Genomic DNA, 26,555 nt, shown 5'->3' with positions numbered 1-26,555 from the left:
CGGGACTAAAAATAAATATGTTAAAATCGAGCTGGTAAAAATTAGAGATCGAAGAAACGAAAGGCAAATGGCGGAGGTATTGGGATTTAGAGTGGGTGATCTACCTATGAAATACCTTGGACTTCCTTCGGGAGAAAAAGTCAAAGAAACAAGAACATGGGATCTAGTGGTTGAAATAGTTGAGAAGAGGTTGGCAGGGTGGAAGAGAAATTTCCTTTCAAATTTACCAATTTATTACATGTCAGTTTTCACTATGCCAATCAAGATTGCAAAGAAGTTGAAAATGATTTCACGCAGATTTTTATGGGGTGATGAGGTGGACAAAAGAAATTATCATTTAGTTAGGTGGAATAAGGTGAAAAAAACATACAATAAAGGTGGTTTGGGGCTGAGATCAATGGTGAAAATGAATAAAGCTTTGTTAGGGAAGTGGTTGTGGAGAAAGGGAAGGGAAGGAAATAGATTATGGAGTAAGGCGGTAGAGGCACGGTGGGGTAAAAAGAGAAGTGGGACTGGCGGGAGACAGGTGGGAGGAAACAATAGCAGAAGTCTGTGGAAGAACATTCTAGTAGGCTGCCAGGAATTTACGGTATGCACAAAATGATGCGTAGGAAATGGTGAAAAAATAAGTTTTTGCGAAGATGAATGGATTGGTAACTTCAAATTAAAAAACAAATTCCCAAGAATATATGAAATTGCACAAAAAAGGGACATGAAAGTCAAGGAGGCGTATTTTGGTGCAGGGGAATACAAATTTCTGGGATGTGCAGGTTAAAAGAAATTTGAATAATTGGGAAATTAATGAGTTTCAACAATTAATCATTACAGTCTCTCAAGTAAAAATGGGTCAGCAAGATGATTTTAAACAGTGGATGCCAGAAAAAAAGTGGGGTATTCTCTGTAAAATCGTTTTACAAACAGCTTTTAGGAGAATCAAGGATCCAGGGGACCAATTTTCCGCATAGGCAAATATGAAAGACAAAAGTACCACCAAGAATGGCTTTTTTCACATGGGAAGCTTGTAAAGAAAGTGTATTAACCACTGATATGTTGATAAGGGGGCGCAGATGTATGGTTAACCACTATTTCATGTGCAAAACTAATGAGGAATCATGTAATTATTTGTTGTTGTGGTGCCCGCTGACTTACCATTTATGGACAATGATCTATGGTCTTTTGGGAATAAAATGGGCAATAGCGGGTTCCGTGAAAACTGAAATATGGCCATGGACTGATTTGTGCAAAAAAAGAAATAACTTTATGCTTATTCCATTATTGGTTTTATGGGTGGTATGGAAGAAAAGAAATTCAAGAGCTTTCGAGGGAAATGAGAGATTTCAATTGTATAAGGATAGATGCATTCATACTTTTAGTTTTCTATTGTTAGGTCATGATATTTTTTATTTAGACAAAATTAGAATGGTGTTAGATCATTTAATAGAGATGTAAAGGCAGTGTAAATGTGTGGTACCCACTTGGTACCAATTTTATGATACAACTTTTATTTAAAAAAAAAATCCTATAAAAGAGTTGATATGCTCTGAATAATCAAGTTATGCTGAAAATGTGTCAAAAAGTTTCTTAAATGTTTTAACTTAAGGAGATCTTGACTTCTCTCTTCACAAGCTCATTCTATTAATATAAATCCCATAAGAAGATCCAAGGTAGGGACCATAACAATATACCAAAAGATGCAGGGGAAAATGCAGGTGCATGGGCACCGGGAAAGGAGAAAGATCCCAAAAATTCTACTGAAACTCAGTCATGTACACCAAACAGGAGCGATTAGAACACAGTAGAGAAAGAAAACCTTGATCTGGTGCACTTCCATTGAAAATGAACTCTCAAATAAAAGAGCAGGAAGAAAAACGGCCAATAGAAGGTCAGGATCAATATCTGCCCCTGCAACAAAACATTTATACTTTAGTTAGAGCTGATTATTTACTATTGAGAAACAACTCCTTTTGAATAATAAACTATCTCCAAACTTAGTTGTCACTGTCCAACCTTGTTTACTCTTGTGAAGTTGATACTGGGGAAAAGTCAGGAGAAAGAAAATATAACTTACAAAGCCGAATGCCATCACCAATCTTTCCCAATTTGTGACTTGTACCATATTCTGCACATAAATCTTTCAATTAGATTTATAAGATTTATAATGAATTATATTATCATTCACAGTAAACTAAAATAATCTTGACTCCAGGTATAAAGCTGAACAAACATCAAGCAGTCTTTTTACGTGGTAAAAACTGAAAAATCTAGCTAATTAAACAGACAAATGAGTGAAAAAGAAAAGGAAGAATTTTCAGACTCTGCATGAAAAAAAGATGGGCATAAAACTAAAATTTGGTCATTGTTAAAACTAAATTTTGGTAATTGCTTAACCAAAATTGCGCCATTGGCTAAAGATACACCAGTATACAGTTCCTCAAAGTAAATGGAAAAAGTTGTCCTGCATATTGACTCTGTGCAAATGAAAATAACCTTGTTCAAATTATTCTGGGTCATGAGTTATTGGACGAGTCATTGCCAGTTCTTTAAAAATTAGAATCACGTCTCATATGGCAAAAAAAATCTAAAAATAAGTTAATACGAGTTTCTTTGTCAATGACAAATTAAGAGAACGTAAACGCAAAAATGCTGACATTGTATGGAGAAACTCGCATCCTTCTAAAACAAAAAAGGTTTCTGGGGTTGAGACAGTTGCAGTTTTGTAAATGTCAGGCCCAAAACATCGTCATAGGAAACAATTAACAGCCAGGAATTTATTTTGTTTCAGACTGTTACTTCTGTTTTTTGTTTTTATTTTTTATGAATATGCACTATTACGAAGATGCTGAGGAAAATTAACTAGACTGCCAGCTGTTCTACGGTACGAATTGTTATTGACCACTGTACCCAATGATCGGGTGCAATACAAATAATGCATCGGATTGACCAATGAGCAATAGCATCAATTTCAGATATTCCTTCTTCTCCCTTTTCTCTAAGCTCCTATTCTCCCTCTATCTATATAAATATCTATTTCTTTCCCTCTATATCCTATTCTTCTTCCTGTCCTACCTTTACATGACCTCATAAACCATAATGAGTCAAAATCCTGACAATCTAATATCAAAGTGAAACATTCTAGGTGGCCCAATATCCTCCATTGCTGAGTTGGCCAAGAACAAAGGAAAAGCTGCAATGACAATGCACAGAGAGTGAACCAAGTTGAAGATGTTGTCAGAGGACTATAGGTCAAAGCCTACAAGATTTTATGATTGAATTATATGAGAACATCGATCCTAAGCTAGAAGATACGCTATACGCTAGACACCAAATTGACAGAAAACAACAACCACCTGCAAATGATGCTGGCAGAGACAATGCGAACAATTCTCACAGTAGCTAGGCCAAGAATCCCCCAAGAAGCCAGGTACAATCCTCTAACATCTGTCCCCTTCCAAGGTAATATTTTCAACACCCAAAATAGATACTCCTTTGTTTGAGGGTATTAACCCAAGATCGAGGGTGAGAAGATGTAATTAAGTATTTCCAAGTTTATGGAGTTCCAAACGACCAAAAAGTTGAAATAGTCACCCTCTTCTTGGGAGAGAAAACGAATACATAGTATAAAAGGGTAGCAACCACAAAGAAGAAGAATGGATTAGGCAACGTTTGAATGAGAAATATGCAGGTAGTTGGAAGCTCTGACAATAACTGATGTCGTAGAGGAATTGAACAAGTTTAAACAAGCAGAGACAATCATTGAATACCAAGTGAGTAGTTGAGCCCCATGATGTTAAGAAATAAACCCTCATTTGAATAAAGCTTACTTCATACCAAGCTTCATTAGTGGGTCAAGTGAAGAACCAAGGCTTATGATCAAATTAGGAAATGCTTGAAGAAGAAATATATAGGTGGTCGGAAGATCCACAATAACTGATGTAGTGGAAAAATTCAACAAGTTAAAACAAGAAAAGGCAATCATTGAATACCAAGTGAAGGTTGAGAAGTTGAGGTAGATGATGTTAAGAAATGTGCCGCATTTGAATGACACTTTCTTCATATCAAGCTTAATTAGTGAGTTAAGTGAAGAACTAGGCCTATAATCAAATTATACAAATCCCAAATGCTCAACATAGCCTATGAACGAGCTCAACTATATCCAAAGCACATGGAAGCTATGTTCAAGTGCCAAAAGAACAATTAGAGACCCCTGCATTTCCTCCTAAATCCACGTCTCATGACTCAAACGGCCACCCAACTAAATCAGGAAGAAATAACTAATCTACCAGAAACCCACACCAGAATTTTACATCCAAAACCAACTTCATTAAAGGAAGGCGACCTACAAATGCTTGCTACAAATGCTGATGATGATATTTCTCTAGCCACAGTACAAGGCAAAACAACTATTGATGTCCGAAGCTGTGGAGGAAAGGAAGGATGAAAGTACTGAACAGGGAGGGCAGAAGAGACAGAAAAGGATAAAAGACATTGGAGAACCTCCTTGCACACCGTGACAGGGCAAGAAAGTGGCAACACAATCAAATTTTTTGCAAACAATAGATTCCCAGTTAGTGCCGATCTTGATCAATAATGGAGACACCCATACTTCATAGATGTCAAGGTGACTTCAAGGAGCAACGCCCAACTTGTCAAGTCACGATCTTTGAAGGTTTTGGGGGCAAATCACCAAAAATTGACAAGCTAACTCAATATTTTAGAGTTATTGACTACTATATTTTATTATTTAATTATTTTATTAGTTTATTAATTAATTATTTATGATGATGTAATTAGAATTTTATTATAATACTAATCTCATGCAAGTATAATTTTAGTAAAATAGTAATTTTCTTATTAATAAGTTAAAAATTTTATAAATACCATCAGATCTAGCAACCTAAAGGATGAAAAATAAAATTATTATTTTTTCTCCAAAAATCAATATGGTGTCAAAGCCAAAAAATTATTTTAGGGTTTTAATTTCATGATTTTTTTCAAAACTTAAAATAACACCATAAAATGAGTTGGTACCCACTTATCTAGATTTACTCTCATCACCACCCTAGAAAGTTATATGAGAGAGAGAGAGAGAGCAAGAAATAGCTCAGATCGCAGCAGTGAGCGGCGGTTGGTAAAAGAGGACACAGCAGAGCAGATTTGCTAAGTGAAGCTTGGATCACGGCAACGGAAGCTTCTTGCACAGCAGAAGAAGGAGATCAGCGCACGGTGATCAGATATAGGTGAAGAAGAGCTCTCTACACAGCGCGCAGCAGAGGCAAACAAATCTGTCCGACGAAGAAGCCAAGTCAATATGTGTAGTCCATGTGGAGCTGAGCCATTTGAGTCGAGCGGAGCTGTTTTTACCCAAATTTGAGCTGGCTTGGGCCGACTTCGAGCTGTTTTGAGCCGTTTTCGAACCGTTTTGAACCGAATCTGAGCCGTTTTTTAGCCAAGTTTGAACTGTTTTGAGCCGTTTTGAGTCAAGTCATGTTGTTTAAACTGAGTCGAGCCAAGCCGAACCAAGCTGAGCTCCTGCCTGACAGATCTGATTTCAGTTTGTAACACTTTTTGGCATCTTTTGGCACTGGTAAAATGTATGATGACTTTTTAGAACTTAATTTGCAAGTTGGGCATGTGTGATATTCCTGTACCAACTTAAAAGGGGGTGTTGACTACCATATTTTATTATTTAATTATTTAATTAGTTATAATGATATAATTAAAATTCTAATAAAATAGTAATCTCATGTAACTAAAATTCTATTATAATAGTAATTCTTTATCACTAAGTTAAGAATTTTATAAATACTCCATATGTAATAATTTAAAAGATTAAAAATAAAATTATTATTTTTTCTCCAAAAATCAACAAGAGCTAAATTAGAAAATGCATAAATTATGGTTCAAGTGCTCACTTCAAGTTGTGGCGCTAGAGCACTATGACATTATATTGAAAACTAACAGGATGAGGAAACATAATATATGCTTGTTTGATTTTGAGAAGATGCAAGTGGCATTCATTAAGATAACGAGAGGTTGGTGATACAAAAAGTATCGAACAAAAAACTTTGAGGCATCTGACTTAAAAATGATTCATGAAACTACTGTAGAAGGTGAGACAAGGAGCAAATAGTATGATTTACTCAGTACACTGCTAAAGTATAGAGATTGTCGAGGACAGGAAAGAAGGGGAAGAAGCAAGAAATGAGGCCTTGAAATTCATGGTCCAACTGTACAAGATGTTTTCAATGAGCCTAAATTCCTACAACTAAAGAGGGAGTAGGATCACTCCATTCCCTTGATTCCGAGAGCTACACCAATGAATATAAAGACATATAGATACCCTTAAATAGAGAAATAGATAGCACAAGTGCTAGATAACTTAGTCATTCAACCTACCCACAACCCTTTTGCCTCACCTGTATTGCTTGTCAAAAAAAAGATAGAAGCTAGAGGTTTTATATGAACTATAGACAGTTTAAACAATCATAGACAAATTTACAATACTGGTGATTGACGATTTGTTGGACAAAGGACATGGGGCATTCATCTTCTCTAAGGTAGATCTAAAGATAAGGTACAACCAGATCTAAGTCAAGCCTAAAGACATTCACAAAATGACACTTAGGATGCACCATGAGCATTCTGAATTAAAGGTTATGCATCAGAAGTGCACCTGGAACTTTCTAATAGTTTATGGATCATGTCTCTGAATCCTACTTGAGGAAATCTGTACTAATATTCTTTGGTAACATATTAGTGTATAGCCAAACAATGTGCCACTTAGAACACTTGGAAAAGATGTTTGAGATCTCAAGGTAGCACAATTGTTTACAAGAGAGTTCAAATGTTGTTTTGTGCACTTGATCGCGAGAGAAAGTTGCAGAATGAAGCTACCAAGATGGAGGCAATGTGTCTACACCGAGACAAACAAGCATCAAAGCCTTGAAATGATTTTTGCAGCTCACAGATACTATAGAAATTTTTTTAAAGATTGAGTATAGATCAATCCTTAGCATAATTGTTGTAGAAAATGTCTTTCAATGGAATCAAGCAACAAAATGTCATTTGCAAACTTGAAAGAAGTATGATCACAACCCTTAATTAGCACTCCTAGATTTCTCTCAGCCATTTATTTGAGATGTTGATCCATGTAAAAAGGGAATGGGGAAGACTAATAGCTTTCCTCAGCAAAACCTTGAATCCTAAACATCAGTAATGTGAAACCCAGGATCAATCAATATGATCAAAAACCCATACATACAATTTAATATGCAAAACTTAATCTTTAAAGAAACTATCCCTACTTAACCCACAATAAACCTATAATTGTAATTTAAGGTATTTGGAAAAAATAATAAAAATTGATAAAATGTTAGAAGAGTCACCTTAATAACTAGAACCAATTTTTCACTCAACAAGAAAGTTGAAGAAACCTCTCAAAGAGCACTCAAAAAGTCGAAGCAATAAGTTTGAAAAGTTATAATTTTATTGATGAAAAACTTGAATTGATGTGATTACAAACAACGTAATGAGGCCTTTATATCATCATATACCTTACTAATTTTACTAGAAACCGAGAACTAAATCCTAGAAATACTTATCTTCAAACTCCATCTAGGACTCTAATAAAAAAAATTAAATCAAAGACTCATAAACATAAATAGATTAAAACTCTTCTCTCTTGAATAGTGTAGGATTCCTTCAAGCATTGTGCCGATTGAAGCTTGTCTTGTCTTGATCGGATTTGAACTTTATTATTTAATGAATTTTTTATGTAGAAGTTGTGTTGAAGATGAGATAATTTCTAGTCATGTTTGAGTAAAAAATGACTCCTTTTCCATGTGGGAATCGGTCAAGAGTGGGAATATTATTCTCTTTGAGTTTTCACAAGTCAAACATGGTTCCAACACCATTTAAATATAATTTTATGATGAGGAAAAACCAAATAGGACTCTTTAAGCTAGATTTCAAATTTCTAAAGGAATTTTAGCTACCATTCCTACTTGAAGGAGGATCCTTAACCCGATTGGATGATGGAAAAGATGGGAGAAAATTTTGTGGAGAAGTAGAATGTCTCGTGAGTATTTCTCTTGGCCATGTGCCCCTATCTTATATGGCTTGGCATGCCTAACTTCCTCTTGACCGGAAGGAAATCCAAGTCTTTCTCCTTCAAGGATTCAAACTTGAGAAAAAATTTGGAATGCTTCCTTGAGTTCTTTGGTCTCAAACCCATTATATATTGTGTCTAGCCCTTGTATGCTACCATATGGACTTTGTCCCTATCTGAAAACGCATTGGCCGTGTCTTGCACAGTCCATGATGATGTGATCCTTACTTTTACAGCTCATCCCACCTTGGTCTTCCATCACACAACCCAAACCGCACCCCACCAAGCTTGGATGATCCATACTGCAACACTCATCCTTTATGGGGCCTAAACTATGGCCTTTCATGCTCATGAGGTCTTGAGATCCATTTTGGAATGAGTCTTCCTCTTCTTTAAGGTGGTCGTAAGCTTCTAACATCAATTGGATGGGTTTTGCCTTGAAGTCGTGAGGTTGCAAGCTCATAGGGCCATGAATTCTCATGTAGCTGTGAGGCGTGAAGGAATGTTGAGTTTTCTTGGGGCCTAATTTAAGTTGGCATTCCCAGTTCGTATCATCCCCTCCTTCCTCAAAACGATTCATTTTTGAATCAGAACCTTCTTATGTAAGGATTTTATCAACTCTGCTTTAGTGGGAAAAATAGTTTTCAAGTCCTGCAAAACAATACCACTACATAAAGAAAGGTTAAGGTTAGTGAATAAACACGTTTTCTCCTTGCCACTTATTTCCTCATGTCCTCCTGACTTTGCCTTAAGAGAATTCTTGATATTCAAATACCTCCTTAGGTGATAGTGGTGCAAAAATAAAACTCTGACCGTTCGTGTTAAAGAAATAGCAATTGCTATAGCCATCATGAACTACATGTTTGTCATATTGTTAGGATTTTTCCAATGGGATATGACTAGCATGCATAGGCATAACGTCACAATGGACTTCATCAGTGTATTGCCCAATAAAAAAAATACCAACACCCATTTAGTCATCTTCACTTTCTCACATTCATTCAACCACTATAATCTGTAAGGATTACAATGTTTCATGCACGTCAACTCAAATTTATTAATTAAGATAGTGTTGATTTTAGAGAAAAAATAATAAACTTTATTTTCTCACTTTTTAAGTTTACACTCATAATATTTATAAAATTCCTAACTTACTAATAAAAAAATTCTTATTTTACTAGAATTCTAATCATATGAGATTATTATTTTCATAAAATTTTAATTACATAATATTAAATAATAAAACATGGTATTCAACAACCTCTCTCAAATTGGTGCAGAGATATCGCACATACCCAACTTACAAATCAAGTTCTAAAGAGTCATCATGCAATCTATCACAGGCGTACGCGCACTCAACTCGGTTCAAACGGCTTGACTCGTCTCAGTCCAGCTCAAAACGGCTCGACCCGGCTAAAAATAGCTCAACTCGAATCTACTCTAAAAGAGCTCGGGTTTAGCTCTAAAACGGCTCGGATTTGGTTCTCAAACAGCTCAAACTCGGCTCTAAAACAGCTCAAAATCAGCTCAAAAAAATAGCTCGAAGTCGACTTGACTCGTCTTCTTCGGACAGATCTCTGAACATGCACAGAAAAACAGAATGGCATAGCCTTTTTTATTGACACCTGTAGATGTGTGGCTGTAACTTTTTACCAGCGGCTGCAATTTTTTACCAACGCTTTCAGATAACTTTTTACCAGCGCTTACGAATGTGCAACTGCACTTTTTATCGGCGTCTGCAAATTTGCGGTTGCAGCTTTTTACCAATGTCTCCAAAATACTGTTGCACCTTTTTACCAACGCTTATGAATGTGCGACTATACTTTTTTACCGTCACCTCCAGAGCGCAACTGCAATTTTTACCAGCGCCTCCACTGCCACTGAAAATTACCGTAAACACCATAAAACACAGCAGTGGGTTCAAATCTGTTTTGGGTGGTGATGAGAGTAGATCTAAATAAAAGAGTACCAACCCAGCATATTGTGCTATTTTAGGGTTTGGAAAGAACTCTAAAATTAGAACCCTAAATAGTTTTATTATCATGTTGATTTTGGAGAAAAAATAATTAACTTTATTTTCTCACTCTTTAAGTTGTTACACTTAAAGTATTTATAAAATTCCTAATCTACTAATAAGAAAATTCTTATTCTACTAGAATTCTAATAATATAATATTATTATTTTTATAAAATTCTAATTATATAATATTAAATAATTAAATAATAAAATATGGTATTCTACAGGTAGTGATGACAATGTTGATGCAACTTCCTCTATCTATAAAAAGTTAACATATCTTCCCATTCACGAAACATGTAACGACCCCGAAAATATTTAAAGGAAATAAATTATAATTAATGTGCGGAAGCTAAATAACTGTTCAAGGTTTACATTCCTTACACAATAACTTAAAGTACCAATTTGTATTCCGGAATTCCCCCCTTTGAAAGAAATATAAAGAAACAAAGAAATGAACAGCAAAAAAATAAAACTAGCATTCTACTCACAACCCTCTTACGGATCGGGTTATATATTCTGATCCACTTGATCTGAGATGGTTAAATAAGTGATGAGCTACACTAATCCAGTAAAAATATCACACTATATTACCGACACAGAAAGGAAGATTGGTAGAAAATTAAAACAACTAATGTAGCACTTAATTTAAACCAATACATTTATTAAAAATAAAACCATTTATCATCCATTTACCGCAGCGAGATTTACAAAAACAACCTATACAGACAATAACATAGCAGTTATCATGATTTCATATGCAATTGGTGACAGGCACACAATCTTTCCTTTTATCGGTCTACGGGTATCCATGGGGGTTCATAAGGATGTCCCCGCTACGCATGAACCCTTTCTTTCGACATTCTCAATTAAAGGGTCGTCCCCCATACTCCATCCGGTATGAGTGCCAAATTACCAAGTCTCGATACCCCATCCGGTATGAGACAACGTTCACGGTAAGGTTCTCTATTGTACCCGATCCGTCCACCATCTCCCAAGATATACAGTAAGGTTGTCGTTTTATTCATTCACTTAATCACACAATTTTTCTGTTTTCCTTTAGTCTCTATTTTTTCAAATCAACCGTAATCACATATACAAACAAACATGCATCAGAGAATGCGATCATATCTCGGTTTTCTAATTTAACAGTAGTTACATAAGGCAGCAATACACGCATTCAAACCATAAAATCGATAAATGAAATATTATCATACATTTAGACTGTAACATAAATCAACATAAATCAACAGTGAATAATTTTCGATTCTGACTCCATTAGTAACACGTAATTAATTATAAATATTTTTTAAATTTCACAAAATACCGTATTATTTAAAATTAAACTTCAATTCCATAACAGAAGATAGGGTGAGGAATTCTTACTCAATTTGGTGCCCGAAAAGCTAAACTGTTCACTGCACCTACAGGCGGTTCCCGAGTTTCCTGAATTTTACTTCGTAAATCAAAACACGCTATAAATACCTACAAATGTCCCAAACAAACCCAAATCAGTTTCAGGGCCCATTTTGACCAATTTTAGAATTCCGACACGGCAGCTCCGTCGTGCTCCGAAAAGCGGTCCAACTCGGGTCGGCTGTTTTCGGCTGTTTTCAGCCATTTTCGGCCAGATTCGCCCGATTTCGCATCAATTCCTGCGAGAAAGCATGTTAAGGGGTCTCGGTTGGCCGAAAAAACATAAAAAAATCGAAACTCACAGGCAACGAGGCTCTCCGGTGCGGCGGCTCCACCGGTTCACGTGACGGTTGGGTGTTTTGTTCCAGTTAACCTGTAGAGAAAGAAACGGTGATCACAACGGTGGAAAAATCATGCAGAACTGGAATTGGGATGGGCCTCATCGGAGGCGTTTTGTGGAATTCCCCCCTGGCAGCAGCGCCGGTCTTTGCCCACGTTTTCCAGCCAATCAATCAGTCATTTTACTCCGATTTGGCCATGGGTGTGTTTAAAATTGAATACCGAGCAAAAGAAAAAAATTTTACCTTTTTTGGCAGTCGGAAAAAGCTCCGGTACGGCGACAGGTGGCGGCGGTCTCCTTTCCGGCGGCCGGGTCTTCTTCTCCGGCAATGGGGTCTAGCGGCTAGGGTTCGGATTTGGTGTGGATGGAGGTTATTTTTATCCGTCCGCTTTTGATCTGCGTCGTCCATTGCGTTTGATTTGAACCGTCTGATCGCGATTAAATAGGGAGTGAATATGAGTCATTCATCGCGATTCAATCTGTGTCGTCCATCGTGATCTAATCTGGGTCGCATTCAAATCTGACCGTCTGATCGCGTTTAGGGAGGGAATGCATCTAGGCGGTCCGTGCACACGCGAATGGATCTGAGCCGTTCGATCGCGGGTACGCGAATCGCCCGCGTGGTCTCCTGTGTGGCACCGCGTTAGCGTCCGCTGCCACGCGGTGCGTCCTGATTCATCGGGCCTGTTTATTGGGCATCTGACGTGGCAAAACTTCTCTAAATTGCATTTTAATCCTCAGTTTCCGATTTTTTTAAAAAAATACTCTCATAACCCAAATTTTCACCCATTTTTCCTGAAATTGTTTTCAATTTCATTCTCTATCAAAATTATTTCATTTTTACTCCAAAATAAAATTAAAAAAAATTAAAAAATTACATTTAAATAAATTTAATTTACATATTAAATTAAATTTAAACTTGGGCATTACACAACAGATGTGGAAGATATTTTCTCTTTAGTTACTATCTTCTTGCTGACTTAAACACTCAATATTATTCGAATAACCAAAGCTTCCCCTTAAACTGGTATTCAACATCTTTCTTTAACATCCTCCAATAACAGTATGCAAGCAATACTATCATCTTCACTAGAACTCTCATTGTCACCATTATCTTTTAGCAGCATGATTCTCTAGTTAAGATATTGTGATGCAATATGACCAAAAGCGAAATACCTTAAGCATTTGATGGTGTTATGTCTTTGATTAGAAGGAAGTGTTGTAGGATTTCCTTTAGTGTCGGTCACTTTAGCCCTCTTACCCTCAAATGCCTCATCCTTAGCTGGTCATTTAGGGAGGGAATTTGAAAATCCCCTCGCTGCCCTTTTATGTTTAACCACTTCCAAACTTTCATAGTCATGTGCACCATGTCCTCCAATTCCATATAGTGCCACAACTCAATTATGTTGGCAATTTATTAATTATGCCAACTTAAGAACCTTGTCATGGTAGCCTTTGGATCTCAGTTTTTTTTGCCCTAGTCATTGTTATCTCCATCTCCTTACGGTAATCCTCCATGGACATGGATCCCTGAGTTAGATGTTGCAACTTTTGGTGCATCTCCCTGTAATAGTAAAAAAGTACAAATATTTTTCTCATAATAAATTTCATCTCCCTCCATGTTGAGACAGGTTGGTCTCTGTTGCGCCTTCTATTAGTTAGCAGCTGATCCTACCATATTAGAGCATAGTCAATGAATTTTACAGCAGCTAGCTTGATATTCTTTTCTTCATTGTAGTTATGATAGTCAAAGATAAGTTCTAGTATACATTCCCACTTCAGATAGGTTTCAGCATCATTTCGTCCTTTAAAAGGTGGAGTCTACATTTTGATAGAGTTGATGTTACTATCTCTCTAATCTCTCTCCAGTAATCCCAGTCATCTCTTTTATTCCCATCACATGATTCAGCATCATCCCATGAGGGTTGGTGTCTGACCCGATGTCGGCTAGCGTTTCTTCGCCTTCCTTCCTCCATCTTCGTCTCTAGATTATTGATGGTTGTACTAAGTTGTGTGAACATGGCCTCCATGTAGAGCCTTAGATGAGTAGGTTCATTATTCGCACTTGGTTGAGACATTATAGAATTCCTACAAGAAAATGTTAATAGAAACTAACACCCCCACAGATTCTCTCGTCTTTCACTTACTTCTCAATCTTCTTCCCTCAAGTTGAGCATCAGCATCAACTTTTTTTGAATTAATATACTCAAGTTTTCTCTCAAGACACTGCAAGAAATCCTAGGAAAAAAAATTTGTTACACAATTTTAGGAGTTTAGATACACGGATGAAGATGAAGTGCATTTATGTATGAGGCTAAATAACTAGAATGCAATTAGTAATTTAGTGATATAATGAAATAACATGCATAATGATTAAAAAAAAAAAAAACTTAGAGTGCAAGAAAAAAATACGATATTTTTTTGGTATGATGGGTATGAATGGATTAACAAGTAACTTGCAGAACAATAATAACAAATATGTAAGGATAGATTATGCAAGACAGTAAAATTTATTTTGAGCACAAACTCTTATATAAAATTATGCGAAACTCAGGATCAACCAATATAATTAAAAACTCACACATACAATTTGCATGCAAAACTTAATCTCTAAATAAACCCTCCTTATTTAACCCATAATCAACCTATGATTGCAAATTAAAATAATTGGAAAAAAGAATAACAATTGATAAAATGTCACAAAAATTATCTTAACAAGTAAATCAATTATTCACTCAACAAAAGGTTGAAGAAATCTCTCAAAGAGCACTCAACTAGTCTAAGCAATAAGCATGAAAAGCTATGAATTTTATTGATGAAAAACTTGAATTGAAGTGATTACAACCAAAATAATGAGGCCATTATATAGCTATAGGTCTTACTAATTCTACTAGAAAACAAAAACTAAATCCTAAAAATACTTATTTTTAAACTTTATATAGGATTCTAATAAAAATAAATAAATTAAAGACTCATAAATATAAAGAGAATAAAACTCTTCTCTCTTGAGTAGTGTAGGATTCCTTCAAGAATTGTGCCGATTGAAGTTTGCCTTGTCTTGATCAGATTTGGACTTTATTATTTAATGAATTTTTTATGTAGAAATTGTGTTGAAAATTAGATAATTTCCAGCCATGTTTGAGCAGAAAAATGACTCTTTTTCCACATGAGAATCAACCATGAGTGGAAATCCTTATCTCTTTAAGCTTTCACATGTCAAACATAATTCCAACACCTTTTAAATATGATTTTATGATGAGGGAAAACCGATTCAGCAAATTCATAAGAGTAATGATAAACCTGGGATTTAAGCAGACTCAAGAAGACCATACTCTGTTCATCAAGCATTCAAAGAGAAAGGGAGTTACTAATATACATTGATGATATTATTAAAACAAAAAATGATGAGAAAGAAAAAGTGACACTAGAATATTGTCTTGCAAGAGAATTCCAAATCAACAAGTCATTGACTTCAATCGAGACTTGGAAGTCTTTAACATTTTCATTGATCCTAATGCCTTTGTGATTTCTTCCAATTGCCACAACATCAAAGCATTTCCTCTCAATCACTATAAAATTTCTAGTTTGATAAAATAAGTCGTGCCTGTTATTGTTACAAATCGAAGTAGATGAGAGAAAATTTCTCTCACTAAGAACTTTCTCTCACTACTAACCACCCTAAAACTTTTAGTATTGAACCCCCGTATTTTGCGGTTCTTTTGCTTGGGGTTATATTATCATAACCAAACGCCCTAATGAATGAAGATTGTATAAAAAGAAAAAAAAAAAAAAGAAAAGAAAAGTCTTTGAGTTACAAGTTAAGAATTATGTATATAACTCTGTCCATGCTAACACGATTCATTTTTTCGTAAAAAAACTAGCTTTTAAACCCAATCCGCAACCACTAAACTCCTTTCTCTTAACTAAAAACTTTTATAAGAAACTCTCATTCAGATTGCAGAAATATCATCACCAGAAGTTGACCTTGGAGGCCAACCCCTTCGAAGTCCCCTGACCATCAATGTTTTAGGTAGTTCACAACAGAATGATTTATGATGATTTCCCGTCCTCATAATTTGGGGCTTCTAAAAGGAAAAACGATTTAAAAATAATATCAACAAATATGAAAAAAATAATAATAAAGAGAGAGAAGAAGAAGTTAGTATTGAATCTGCTGACGAATCTCTTTTCCAGTCTCCTATCCTTTTAGAAATTTGAAGAGACATAAAAAGTTAAATATATTTCCGCTACGTTTCCATAAGTCTTCTTGGAAAGCACATAGAAAATCAAAGTAAACAACAAGCAGTTAACGAATCAAAAGCAGCAAAGCAGAAAGAACCTAGTGATCCAAGACCAATGCCGATAACAAGCAAAGCGACTGTGTAAGGGACTCTAGTTCCACGTAGAACATGCCTACAAGCAATTCCCAGCACTAAACATATCCCCGTAAAAATGACGGCGTCTACTGGATTCGAACTTTCAGAACGCAAAGGAGAAGAGGTCGAGGAGCTACTCTTCCCTAATACTCTGTATGGAACCAGCACCTCCATGACAATCTCCGCTCAATCGACAATGAAGAAACTGAAAGTCTAAAACAGAGAGAGAGAGAGAGAGAGAGAGAGAGAGAGAGAGCAGGAGACTGAAATGGTGTTCACCGGCGGAGTGAATTGTTTTTTAATTAAATCGTGACTCAGCTGAGTGTACGCTTTACAATCTTGTCTTCTTCTTTGAGTGCTTTACATGTGACGTTTTGAAGGGCGGAAACATAAAAAATAAAATTAAGTTTGTATTTTAGTTAAAAAATTTATATAAATATTAATTCAATTATTTAACGAGAGTTGTCTTTACCTAATTGATAAGATAAAAATTACATCAATTGCATAAAAATAAAATATATATTCTCAAAAAGATAAGTACAAAATGTGTATATTTATTTTATAATTTAGTACCAAACTTAAGCTGTTAAAAATCATTTTCCCTTTAAAAAATATCATTCCACTAATTAAAATATATAAAACTCACATATATATATATATATATACAGTTTAATTTAAATTTATAATTTTTTATAAAAAATAAAATATTAATTATCTAGTTATAAATTAAAATTTATTTATTTATTTTGTAATTTATAGATAATAATTATTTTAACATTAACATATGAATTCTTTTATCAAAAAAATGAAATATCAATTATTTAATTAAAAATTATTAATAAAATTAAAATATATATTTTATAATAGCTATGAACTTAAAAAAATAAAGACATGAATTGAATGCAGAAACGGAATAATAAAGTTAGAGTTTACAATTCTTATTTAATAGTTTAAAATAACTAAGCATCTTAGAACGAACTTCACTAGCTTTTGAAAAAATTCAGGTGGTAAACTATTCACAACCCTCTTGTTGATCGGGATTTGGATCTTGGTTTTCTTGATTTGAAATAGTTAATGAATGGGTGAACTACACTAGCCTAATAAGAATATCACACTACTCACCGATACAAAAAATGAAGATTGGTAAAAACTATAAAAACAACCAACTGAGATTTTAATTTAAGTAAATTTATTTATTATAAGTAAAGACATTTATTGCATACTTACCGTTTTGAGATTTTCAAAACCGATCTATAGAGAATAACTTAAGAACATTATAATTTCATATTTAAGTAAGTAAGAATAACAACTTTTCTTTTTTATTTATCTACTGGTATCCATGGGGGTTCATAGGAATGTCCTACTACGCGTGAACCAATATTCAACCATATCAACTAACCAGTCGTTCTCATACCTCGTCTGGTATGAGCGCTAAAAATATCATCTCTCAATACATCATCCGGTATAAGGGTGAAACAGGTCGTGCTCATACCCCGTTCGATATGAGGCAATATTCACAGTAGGATTCTTTATATACTCGATTCGTCCACTATCTTTCAGGATATCCAGTAAAGCTATTATTCATTTATTCACTTAACCAATCAATTTTCTGTTTATATTTAATTTTCAGTTTCATAATTTAACCGTAAATCAAAAGTAGACAAATAATACATACATCAAGAAAATACAACTGAATTATTTTATCAATTCCAGTATATTATCATTCATTTAGAGCTATAAAATAAACAATCGGTTAAATAGAACAACAATAATAAATAGTCAGTTCTAGCTCCATTAGTAACCTGTAATTAATTTTTGAAATTTTTTATAAAGTATACAAATGTTACAGGAAAGAAGGTGAAAGATTCTTACCTGAATCGGTATCCGAAACACCGAACTTTCAGTTGCGCCCACTAGCGGTCCCAAGGTTTACTGAATTTTTCTGCAAATGTTAAAATACGCTTCACGTACCTAAAAATACCATAAAAAATCCAAAATCGGTGTTAAAAACTTTTTTCAACCAATTTCAGAATTCCAACATGGCGGCACCGCCAGACTGGCCATTTTCGATTAGTTTTGACCGGTTTTATATCCATCTCTGTGAGAAAACACGTTATGGGGCATCGGTTGATCGAAAAAAGTCGAAAAATAAAAACTTATTGGCGACAGAATTTTTCGGTGCGGTGGCTCTGCCGGTTCACCTCGTAATTGGGCATTTTTTTTTTGTCAACTTGTAGAAAACAAAATGCTGAATACAATGGTGAAAAAATTACTCGAAATGGGAAACAGAAAGGGACTTATCGTAGGCGATTTTGAGTTTTGCCCGTGGCGGTGCCATTACTCGCGATTTCCAGCTCATCCGCCGTTCTTTGTTATCCAATTGGACATAGGGATGTTTGAAATCAAATTTCGAGCGGATAAGAGAATTTTTACATTTTTTAGTGGTCGAAGGTAGCTCTAGCGTGGCGGCCGGCGGCGATCAGCTGCCTTCTCCAGCAACTGGTTCTTCTTCTCCGACGGGGGCCTAGCGGCTATGGTTTGGGTTTAGTATGATGTGAGATATTTATACTCGTCTCCCTTAAATCTGGGTCGTTCATCACGTTTAAAAAGAAAATGAATTTGAACTGTTCATTGTGATTTGATCTGAACCGTATGATCATGTTTAAAACGGGAACAAATGTGGACCGTTCATCATATTTAATCACGACCGTCCGTTTGTCTGAGGAGGGAACTGATCCGGATCGTCCACGCGCGCGGGAACACATCCGGCCTGTCCGATCACGGGCATGTAGATTGCCAACGTACCCTCTCGCATGGCACCGAGTGGCGCGACGCGCTCCAAGTCCTACGTGACAGAATTTTTTTAAATTATATTTTGATCCATAGTTTCTAATTTTTTTTTAAAAAATACCACTCGAACCCAAATTTTCACTATTTTTTTTAAATTATTTTCAATTTCATCATTTACCTATTTTTTTTTCTAACTTTACATTAAATAAAAATTTATAAATTTAAAAACTATATTTTTATATATTTTTTAATTTTAAAATTAATTGCATACTAAATTTAGGGTATGGGTATTAATCCGGGTATTATTTTAACATTAACGTAAGAATTCTTTTATTAAAAAAATAAAATATCAATTATTTAATTAAAAATTATCAAAAAAAATTAAAATACACATTTAGTATGTCTATATTCACAATTATTTTTAGTATTAACATATGAAATAATTAAATTTGCTTACTTTCTTATCCTTAGAAGTAAAAGTTACCTTTGGAAATTAATGTATAAACTGTACATTACGTTCCTTTTCCAGCTTAACCAAAGAAATAAAAAACATTATCATATGTGATCATACAGTTAAAAATTTTTGTCTACAGTTTCTCTGAAAATAAAAGAATATATTAAAAAATAGTGGTATTAAATTCTTATTACTAATTAGTTTTCTATATTTATTTTTAATAATTAAATATATATTTTTTATATTTGGTTTATCAATAAATTTGAGATTGGGGGCGAAATAATATATTAAAAAATAATAGTATTAAATATTTATTACAAATTAATTTTTTTTTTAGTACAAAAAACATCATCTTAATTTTTTCAAAGAAGAGCATGTTAAATTCCTTAGTGAAGGGCGGATCAGATCCTGAATAATGAAGTCAAATGGGGCACGTCAAGTCCTTGTCCTTCCATATATCTTTATTTCCAATAGTAGTCAAGCACTTGTTTAACTTTATTTTATAGAATATATTCATTAAATGTTTTTCTTAAGTAATATATATTTATTTGTATGTTTAATTTAAAATGGAATACATAATTTTATTTTTTTCTTTGAAAGTTTATATTAAATAGTGGATCAAATTTTACTTCTTCATTCTTTTCTCCACTATATAAACTTTTTAGTCCTTTTAATTTAAGTTAAAAGGAAGAAAATATAATAAAAATATATAAAATCATAAATTTATATAGTTCGATAACCCATTAAGTTATTTTAATATTTAACTTAATGGAAAATTTGAGAAATTTAAAGAGAAAAAATATTTAGGGTGAAAATTGATTATTTAATAATAATTAAATAACATCTTCAACACGGTAACAATTAGCTTGATTGTATGGCTTTATGTGATACATTAGTTTGAACTTTAATAACTTTATCCAACTTTATGTACAAAAATTAAGAGTAATTTTTATTATATTAAGTAATATCATAAAAAATTTTAAAAAAAATATTGATGTGTTTTAAATTTTAGATGTATTTTATTTATATTCATAAAAAAATTTATTATATATATAATGAAAATTTTGTAGAAAATTCTCGTAATATCTCTATATAAGAAGGTCTGACTTTATTAATAATGCATTTTTTTTTTATTATAGTAAAAAAATTTATTATCGATCTTGTTCGTAAATATGAGTAATTTTTTATTTTATTTTATTATGATTATGTGCGGTTTAAGAATTAATTTTTTCAATAAAAGATTAAAATAATTATTACTATTTTAGTTCTGGAATTATATATGGAACCTGCATTGGGGTGTGGCTGGGGAAGATTTAGATAAAAGAAAAAGAAATGGAGGATCATATATTTATACATACATTTATATATGTCTTTCATTGGTTACTCGAATATCTCGATTTATAATTTCTCATAATGAACAACCATGTTAGGAAAGAATGAAAGCCAATTGAGTCACATGCCTCCATCTATAAATTCAGTAGAAGTCCTATCAAAACAGCTTTATTTATTTGACAATAAATTACAAACAAAGACAAAAAAGGTACAAACCACATGCTTGAATATTTAATGGATTCTCCTAACAGCATCTCTTCCTCCTTTTATAACGCTGTACCATCCAACTAAAACGGCGTCGGATCAACTCCACTTCCTCTCTGGGTTGGAATTTTTGTTGGATCGGGTTTGGTTAGGTTTTTATTTAACTGCTCATGGGTTTTAATTTTAAATCGAAAAAGCTTAATTTAAGTTTAAAATTGGATTTGTCTCAATTGGGTTTGATTTCAGATTTGGGCTTAAATTTCATTCGGGTTTACCCGTTTGGAATTTTCAAAATGGTTTAAACTTAGGCTTTAAACTACTACTAAATTTATACCTCATATTACACACAGGGTTATAATTTTAAAAAATATTTTTAATTTAATTAAAATAAATAATTATATGATATATAAATTACAGTTAATCAAAAATTAAATTTATTTTATATTTAAATACATTATGTATTGTCAAAATTATTTTGTTATATTTTAAAATTTAAAGAATAATGTCTAAAATTTTATCACTATGCAATATAAATATAATTCTCGCATTATTTTTATTTAAAATGTGAGCTGGTAATATCTAACATTTTATCATATGTATTTATTAATAATATTTACATGTTATTTTTATATTTTTAATTTTTTTATGTATATAAATATTATATATATATATTATTAAAATTATTTTTGTATTTAAAAATTACATAATGTATGATTTATAGGTAATTAAAAATTGATTGTTTGATATTTTAAAATTTTAAATATATAAATATTATGTATATTATCATATTAGTTTTATTTTTGTATTTTAAAATTCGAGTAAACAATATTTAATATTTTATCTTTATATAAATATATTTATAATTAATATTATATATAATTTTTATTTTTATTTCAAAAAAAAAGAAAATGTTATGTGATATTTTCGTTATTCTTTTAAAAATACATATGTATAGATTGATTTTAAATATTAATACTATATTATAAAATGCATAATAATTAGTAAAGTACAATAAATTTCCTAAGGTCAAATGATAAGAGCAATTTCTGTTTTATTAGATGGACAAAAATCACATCCATTTTTATTATTTTATTCTTACTTTAATTTATTCAATTTTTGAAACTTACCGAACAATAAAAAAAATGAAAAATTAAATTGAAAAACTGTGAAGAAGTCCACTCTCCAAAAACAATATCATAACTTCTTCAGGGTTAAGTTCGCGGCGGAAAAGTTCTCTCTATGTATTCCGTTTCTCTCCGGTTATAGCCGGTTAACTCCAGCGCTTACCGGTAATCGTAGGTGAAGTCTGCATCACGAAGCATCCTTCTCTCTCTCTCTCTCTCTCTCTCTCTCTCTCTCTCCCAACGGCTCTACTGCCTCCATCAAGGAAATCTCTCTCTAAAACTCCTTTTTGTATTCGAGAAGCAAACTTCAATTCCTTCATTTGAGAATTCGCAGACACCGCAGCGCGTTGAAGTCAAAGGCACCGTTTCTTTCTCATATTCTTCTCTCTCTTTGCACTTTCTTTTCTTTATCTCGTTCTCCATCTCCCATTACCTTATCTGGTGCTTCTTCTCTCTTTTCTCTTCCTTTCTTCGTCTTTCTTGTTCACAATAGCATGAACCCATCATTTCCCTTTGTTCTTTCTCTCATACTCTACCCTTTTGCTTTTTCTGCAGTTTGATTCTCTGCTAAAAATGGTTGACACCAGAAAATCCAGAGCAGATGTCTTGAGTTTTGTGGGTTGTTGCTATGGTTCTTAACTGTGCGTGTATCTATAGTTGCGTTGCTTTGCTTTCTCTGACGCGGAGCTTTTGAGCTAGTTGTGTGTGGTGAAATGGGTGTTCAATTTTGGTGGGTGATTATCGTTGTTCTTGAGTTCGGCCTCTGTATTCAAGCTCAGGTATTGGATTCTCAGGACCTGGCATGCAATCCAGATGATTTGGTTGCATTGCGAGATTTCATGAGGAATTTGAAACCGACGCCTGATGGGTGGGGCTCAAATTCGTCCACAGATTGTTGTAACTGGGTAGGCATCACTTGCAATTCTTCATCTTCTCTTGGACTGAATGATTCTAATCTCACTGCTAAGGTAACGAAGCTAGAGCTTGGCAGAAGAAAATTGGTAGGAAAATTATCTGATTCTGTGGGCAAATTGGATCAGCTTAGAACTCTCAATCTCTCCCATAATCTCCTCAAAGACTCACTTCCTGCGTCATTGTTCAATCTTTCCAAGTTAGAGGTCCTGGACTTGAGCTCTAATGACTTGTCTGGTCCAATCCCTCAAAGTACCAATCTACCTTCAGTCAAGTTCTTTGACATCTCTTCAAACTCCTTGAATGGGTCTCTTCCTATCCACATATGCCAAAACTCTACCCAAATTCGGGCAATTCATTTTGCAGTGAACTATTTCTCAGGTGATGTTCGACCGGGTTTCGGGAAATGCACTTTCTTAGAACACCTAACCTTTGGCATGAATGACCTTAGTGGTGGCATATCTGAGGATATGTTTCATCTTAAAAATTTGAACCTTTTGGGCCTTCAAGATAACATGCTATCTGGGCAGCTCAGCGCAGGAATTGGTAACCTCTCTAACCTTGTTCGTTTAGATGTCTCCTCCAATAATTTTTCTGGAGAAATCCCTGATGTTTTTGATAAGTTAGAGAAGTTTCAGTATCTTGTTGCCCACTCAAATAATTTCTCTGGGGGAATACCCAGTTCATTGTCCAACTCCCGGACTCTTACTGTGCTTGATCTGAGGAATAATTCATTGACTGGTTCTATTGATCTCAATTGTTCGGCTATGACCAGTTTGGCCTCTCTTGATTTAGGGTCTAACAGGTTCCGTGGGTCTGTTCCTGATAAGCTTCCCAGTTGTAAACAATTGAAGAACATCAATCTTGCTCGGAACAATTTCAGTGGTCAAATCCCAGATAGTTTCAAGAATTTTGAGAGCCTTTCTTATCTTTCTCTTTCCAACTCCAGCATTTTTAATATTTCGTCTGCTCTTCAAATCCTGCAGCAATGCAGAAACCTGACTACTTTGGTTCTCACCTTGAATTTTCGTGATGAAGAATTGCCTTCTGATCCTGGTCTGCATTTTGAGAAGTTGAAGGTCCTTGTTATTGCTAGCTGTGGACTTAGAGGTTCAATACCTCAATGGTTGAGCCGTAGCAGCAATCTGCAGTTGTTGGATTTATCCTGGAACCGCTTGGAAGGAGCTATTCCTACTTGGTTTGGCAACTATTCCTTTCTTTTTTACTTGGACTTGTCAAACAATTCCTTCAGTGGAGAAATCCCAAAAAGCCTTACTGGATTACCAAGCCTTATTGATAGAAGTATCTTACTAGAGGAGCCTTCCCCTGATTTTCCCTTTTTCATGAAGAGGAATGAAACAAGAGGGCTGCAGTATAATCAAGTTTGGAGCTTCCCACCAACACTTGATCTTAGTCATAACTCACTTACTGGGTCCATCTGGAGTGAATTTGGAAATCTGAAACAGCTCCATGTTTTTGATTTGAAGAACAATCAACTGTCTGGACCAATTCCAAGCACTCTGTCTGGAATGATAAGCTTGGAAATTCTTGATTTGTCCCATAATTATCTTTCAGGGACCATACCCTCTTCTTTGGAAAAACTGAGCTTTCTGTCAAAGTTTAGTGTGGCCTACAATAAGCTCTACGGTTTGATCCCTTCTGGAGGTCAGTTTCCTACATTCCCAAATTCAGGTTTTGAAGGGAATGATCTTTGTGGTGATCATCGGTTCCCTTGCCAGGAAACTAGTACTAAAGTTCCTTATGGATCAGGTGAAAAATCAAGGAGGAGAAACATTTTTGTTTGGATGGCTGTTGGGGTTGTGCTTGGAACAGCTTTTCTTCTTGCCCTCTTGTTCATGATTGTTTTACGGGCACATAGCCGAGGGGAGGTTGATCCAGAAAGAGATTTTGATGGAAATGAAAAAGATTTGGAAGAACTTGGATCAAGATTAGTGGTTCTGTTTCAGAACAAGGAGGATAACAAAGATCTCTCTTTTGACGACCTTCTAAAATCCACTAACAATTTTGACCAAGCAAATATCATTGGTTGTGGGGGTTTTGGTCTAGTTTACAAAGCTACCCTCCCAGATTCTAGGAAGGTAGCAATTAAACGACTCTCCGGTGACTGTGGTCAGATGGACAGAGAATTTCGTGCTGAAGTTGAAGCCCTCTCAAGAGCGCAGCATCCAAATCTTGTGCTCCTTCAAGGATACTGCATGCATAAAAATGACAGGCTCCTGATATATTCTTACATGGAAAATGGTAGCTTGGATTATTGGTTGCACGAGAAAATTGATGGACTGTCATCTCTAGATTGGAATACTAGGATTCAAATTGCTAAAGGAGCAGCAAGAGGACTGGCATATTTGCACCAATCATGTGAACCTCATATCCTTCATCGGGACATAAAGTCAAGTAATATCCTTTTAGATGAGAATTTTGAAGCCCATTTAGCTGATTTTGGTCTTGCAAGGCTAATACTTCCATATGATACCCATGTGACAACTGATCTTGTTGGAACACTTGGTTATATCCCTCCAGAGTATGGACAAGCTTCTGTTGCTACTTATAAGGGGGATGTATATAGTTTTGGTGTTGTCCTTTTGGAGCTTCTTACTGGGAAAAGGCCCATGGATATGTGCAAGCCAAAAGGGTCACGGGATCTGATCTCCTGGACGATTCAGATGAAGAAGGAAAACAGGGAAAATGAGGTATTTGATCCATTCGTTTATGACAAACAGCATGATAAGGAAATGTGTCTGGTTCTTCAGATTGCATGTATCTGCTTAAGTGAATGCCCTAAAGTGAGACCAACAACTCAGCAGCTAGTTTCTTGGCTTGACAACATTGAGACAACGTCTAGCATTCTTATTATGTAGCTGTGAGAAACTGGGGTTGTACAGGTATAGAAAGTTCTTTACAAACATTGTGGCAGATAGTTCATAGCCATCCCTATTTTTGTGTATGGAATCGCGATCTTATTGTAAATAAACACCGATATACTTGTTCTTGGTGCTCTCTTTACCGAGAGTACAGGGATCTAACCAAAATGCTACAAAACCAGTTGCCAAAACAATGTAAGTCCTTTCATCGGCAATTAGTTCTTTTGTTAATTTTGATTCTCAATCATGTATAATGATATTTCTGATTTTTTTTGTTATGGAGGTTGAACATAGTGGAAACAGAATTACAAGTTTTACTTCAATAATATCTGAGGTTGATATCCTGGATAGATGCTTTAGATGCCTTTAGTTGCAGTTGAAGCCTGGGATATGATCCTTAAGCTACTTTAATTTTTTTTCTCAACCATCCATTTTGCTTCTCATGTTGCAGAAACTAGCCAGATTTATATGTATGCTTCATTGCTTCTTTGTAGAATTAGGAGACAAGTGCATGTACAGGTTTCTGTCTTATAATTGAAAAATTTTGGATAGACGGAAACAAGCAATGAAATTGCTAATAGTATAAACAGTAAATCTTATTA

General features: G+C 34.4%; 2 protein-coding genes across 8 annotated transcripts in view; one reads left to right on the top strand and one right to left on the bottom strand.

Annotated features, from left to right (window-relative positions):
* SOS1 (sodium proton exchanger, putative (NHX7) (SOS1)) overlaps positions 1 to 16,563 on the bottom strand; it is a 67,308-nt gene extending 50,745 nt beyond the window's left edge. For 2 of the 5 annotated variants that reach the window (XM_088213953.1, XM_088213954.1), the window contains exons 1-3: positions 16,219 to 16,560; positions 2,069 to 2,119; positions 1,811 to 1,902 (exon numbers count right to left, since the gene is read on the bottom strand). In XM_088213953.1, coding sequence (XP_088070079.1) covers positions 1,811 to 1,902; positions 2,069 to 2,119; positions 16,219 to 16,429 — 354 coding nt within the window. In that variant the 5' untranslated portion in view covers positions 16,430 to 16,560. Of the gene's footprint in view, positions 1 to 1,810; positions 1,903 to 2,068; positions 2,120 to 16,218 lie in introns of all 5 variants that reach the window. The other 3 variants (XM_088213952.1, XM_088213955.1, XM_088213956.1) reach the window with 2 other exon arrangements.
* Positions 16,564 to 22,383: 5,820 nt separating this feature from the next.
* Positions 22,384 to 26,555, top strand: PSKR1 (phytosulfokin receptor 1). Of its 3 annotated transcripts, none has more exons than XM_088213958.1 (2): positions 22,384 to 22,518; positions 22,715 to 26,364. In XM_088213958.1, exon 2 carries the CDS (start codon positions 22,873 to 22,875, stop codon positions 25,948 to 25,950), a length of 3,078 nt encoding a protein of 1,025 aa, XP_088070084.1. In that variant the 5' UTR covers positions 22,384 to 22,518; positions 22,715 to 22,872; the 3' UTR covers positions 25,951 to 26,364. The 3 variants fall into 3 exon arrangements, 2 of the variants coding, with proteins under 2 accessions (XP_088070084.1, XP_088070083.1); XR_015817220.1 differs by having other exon boundaries at positions 22,386 to 26,148; positions 26,237 to 26,555; XM_088213957.1 differs by having other exon boundaries at positions 22,386 to 22,600.

The sequence above is a fragment of the Carica papaya genome, chromosome 2 (assembly GCF_054855325.1).
Source record: "Carica papaya isolate Zhongbai chromosome 2, ASM5485532v1, whole genome shotgun sequence".
NCBI lineage: Eukaryota > Viridiplantae > Streptophyta > Magnoliopsida > Brassicales > Caricaceae > Carica > Carica papaya.
This window is presented reverse-complemented; position numbering and strand designations above follow the sequence as displayed.

Excerpts from the sequence above, each read along its gene's own strand:
- PSKR1 (XM_088213958.1), top strand. The coding sequence starts at position 22,873 with ATGGGTGTTCAATTTTGGTGGGTGATTATCGTTGTTCTTGAGTTCGGC.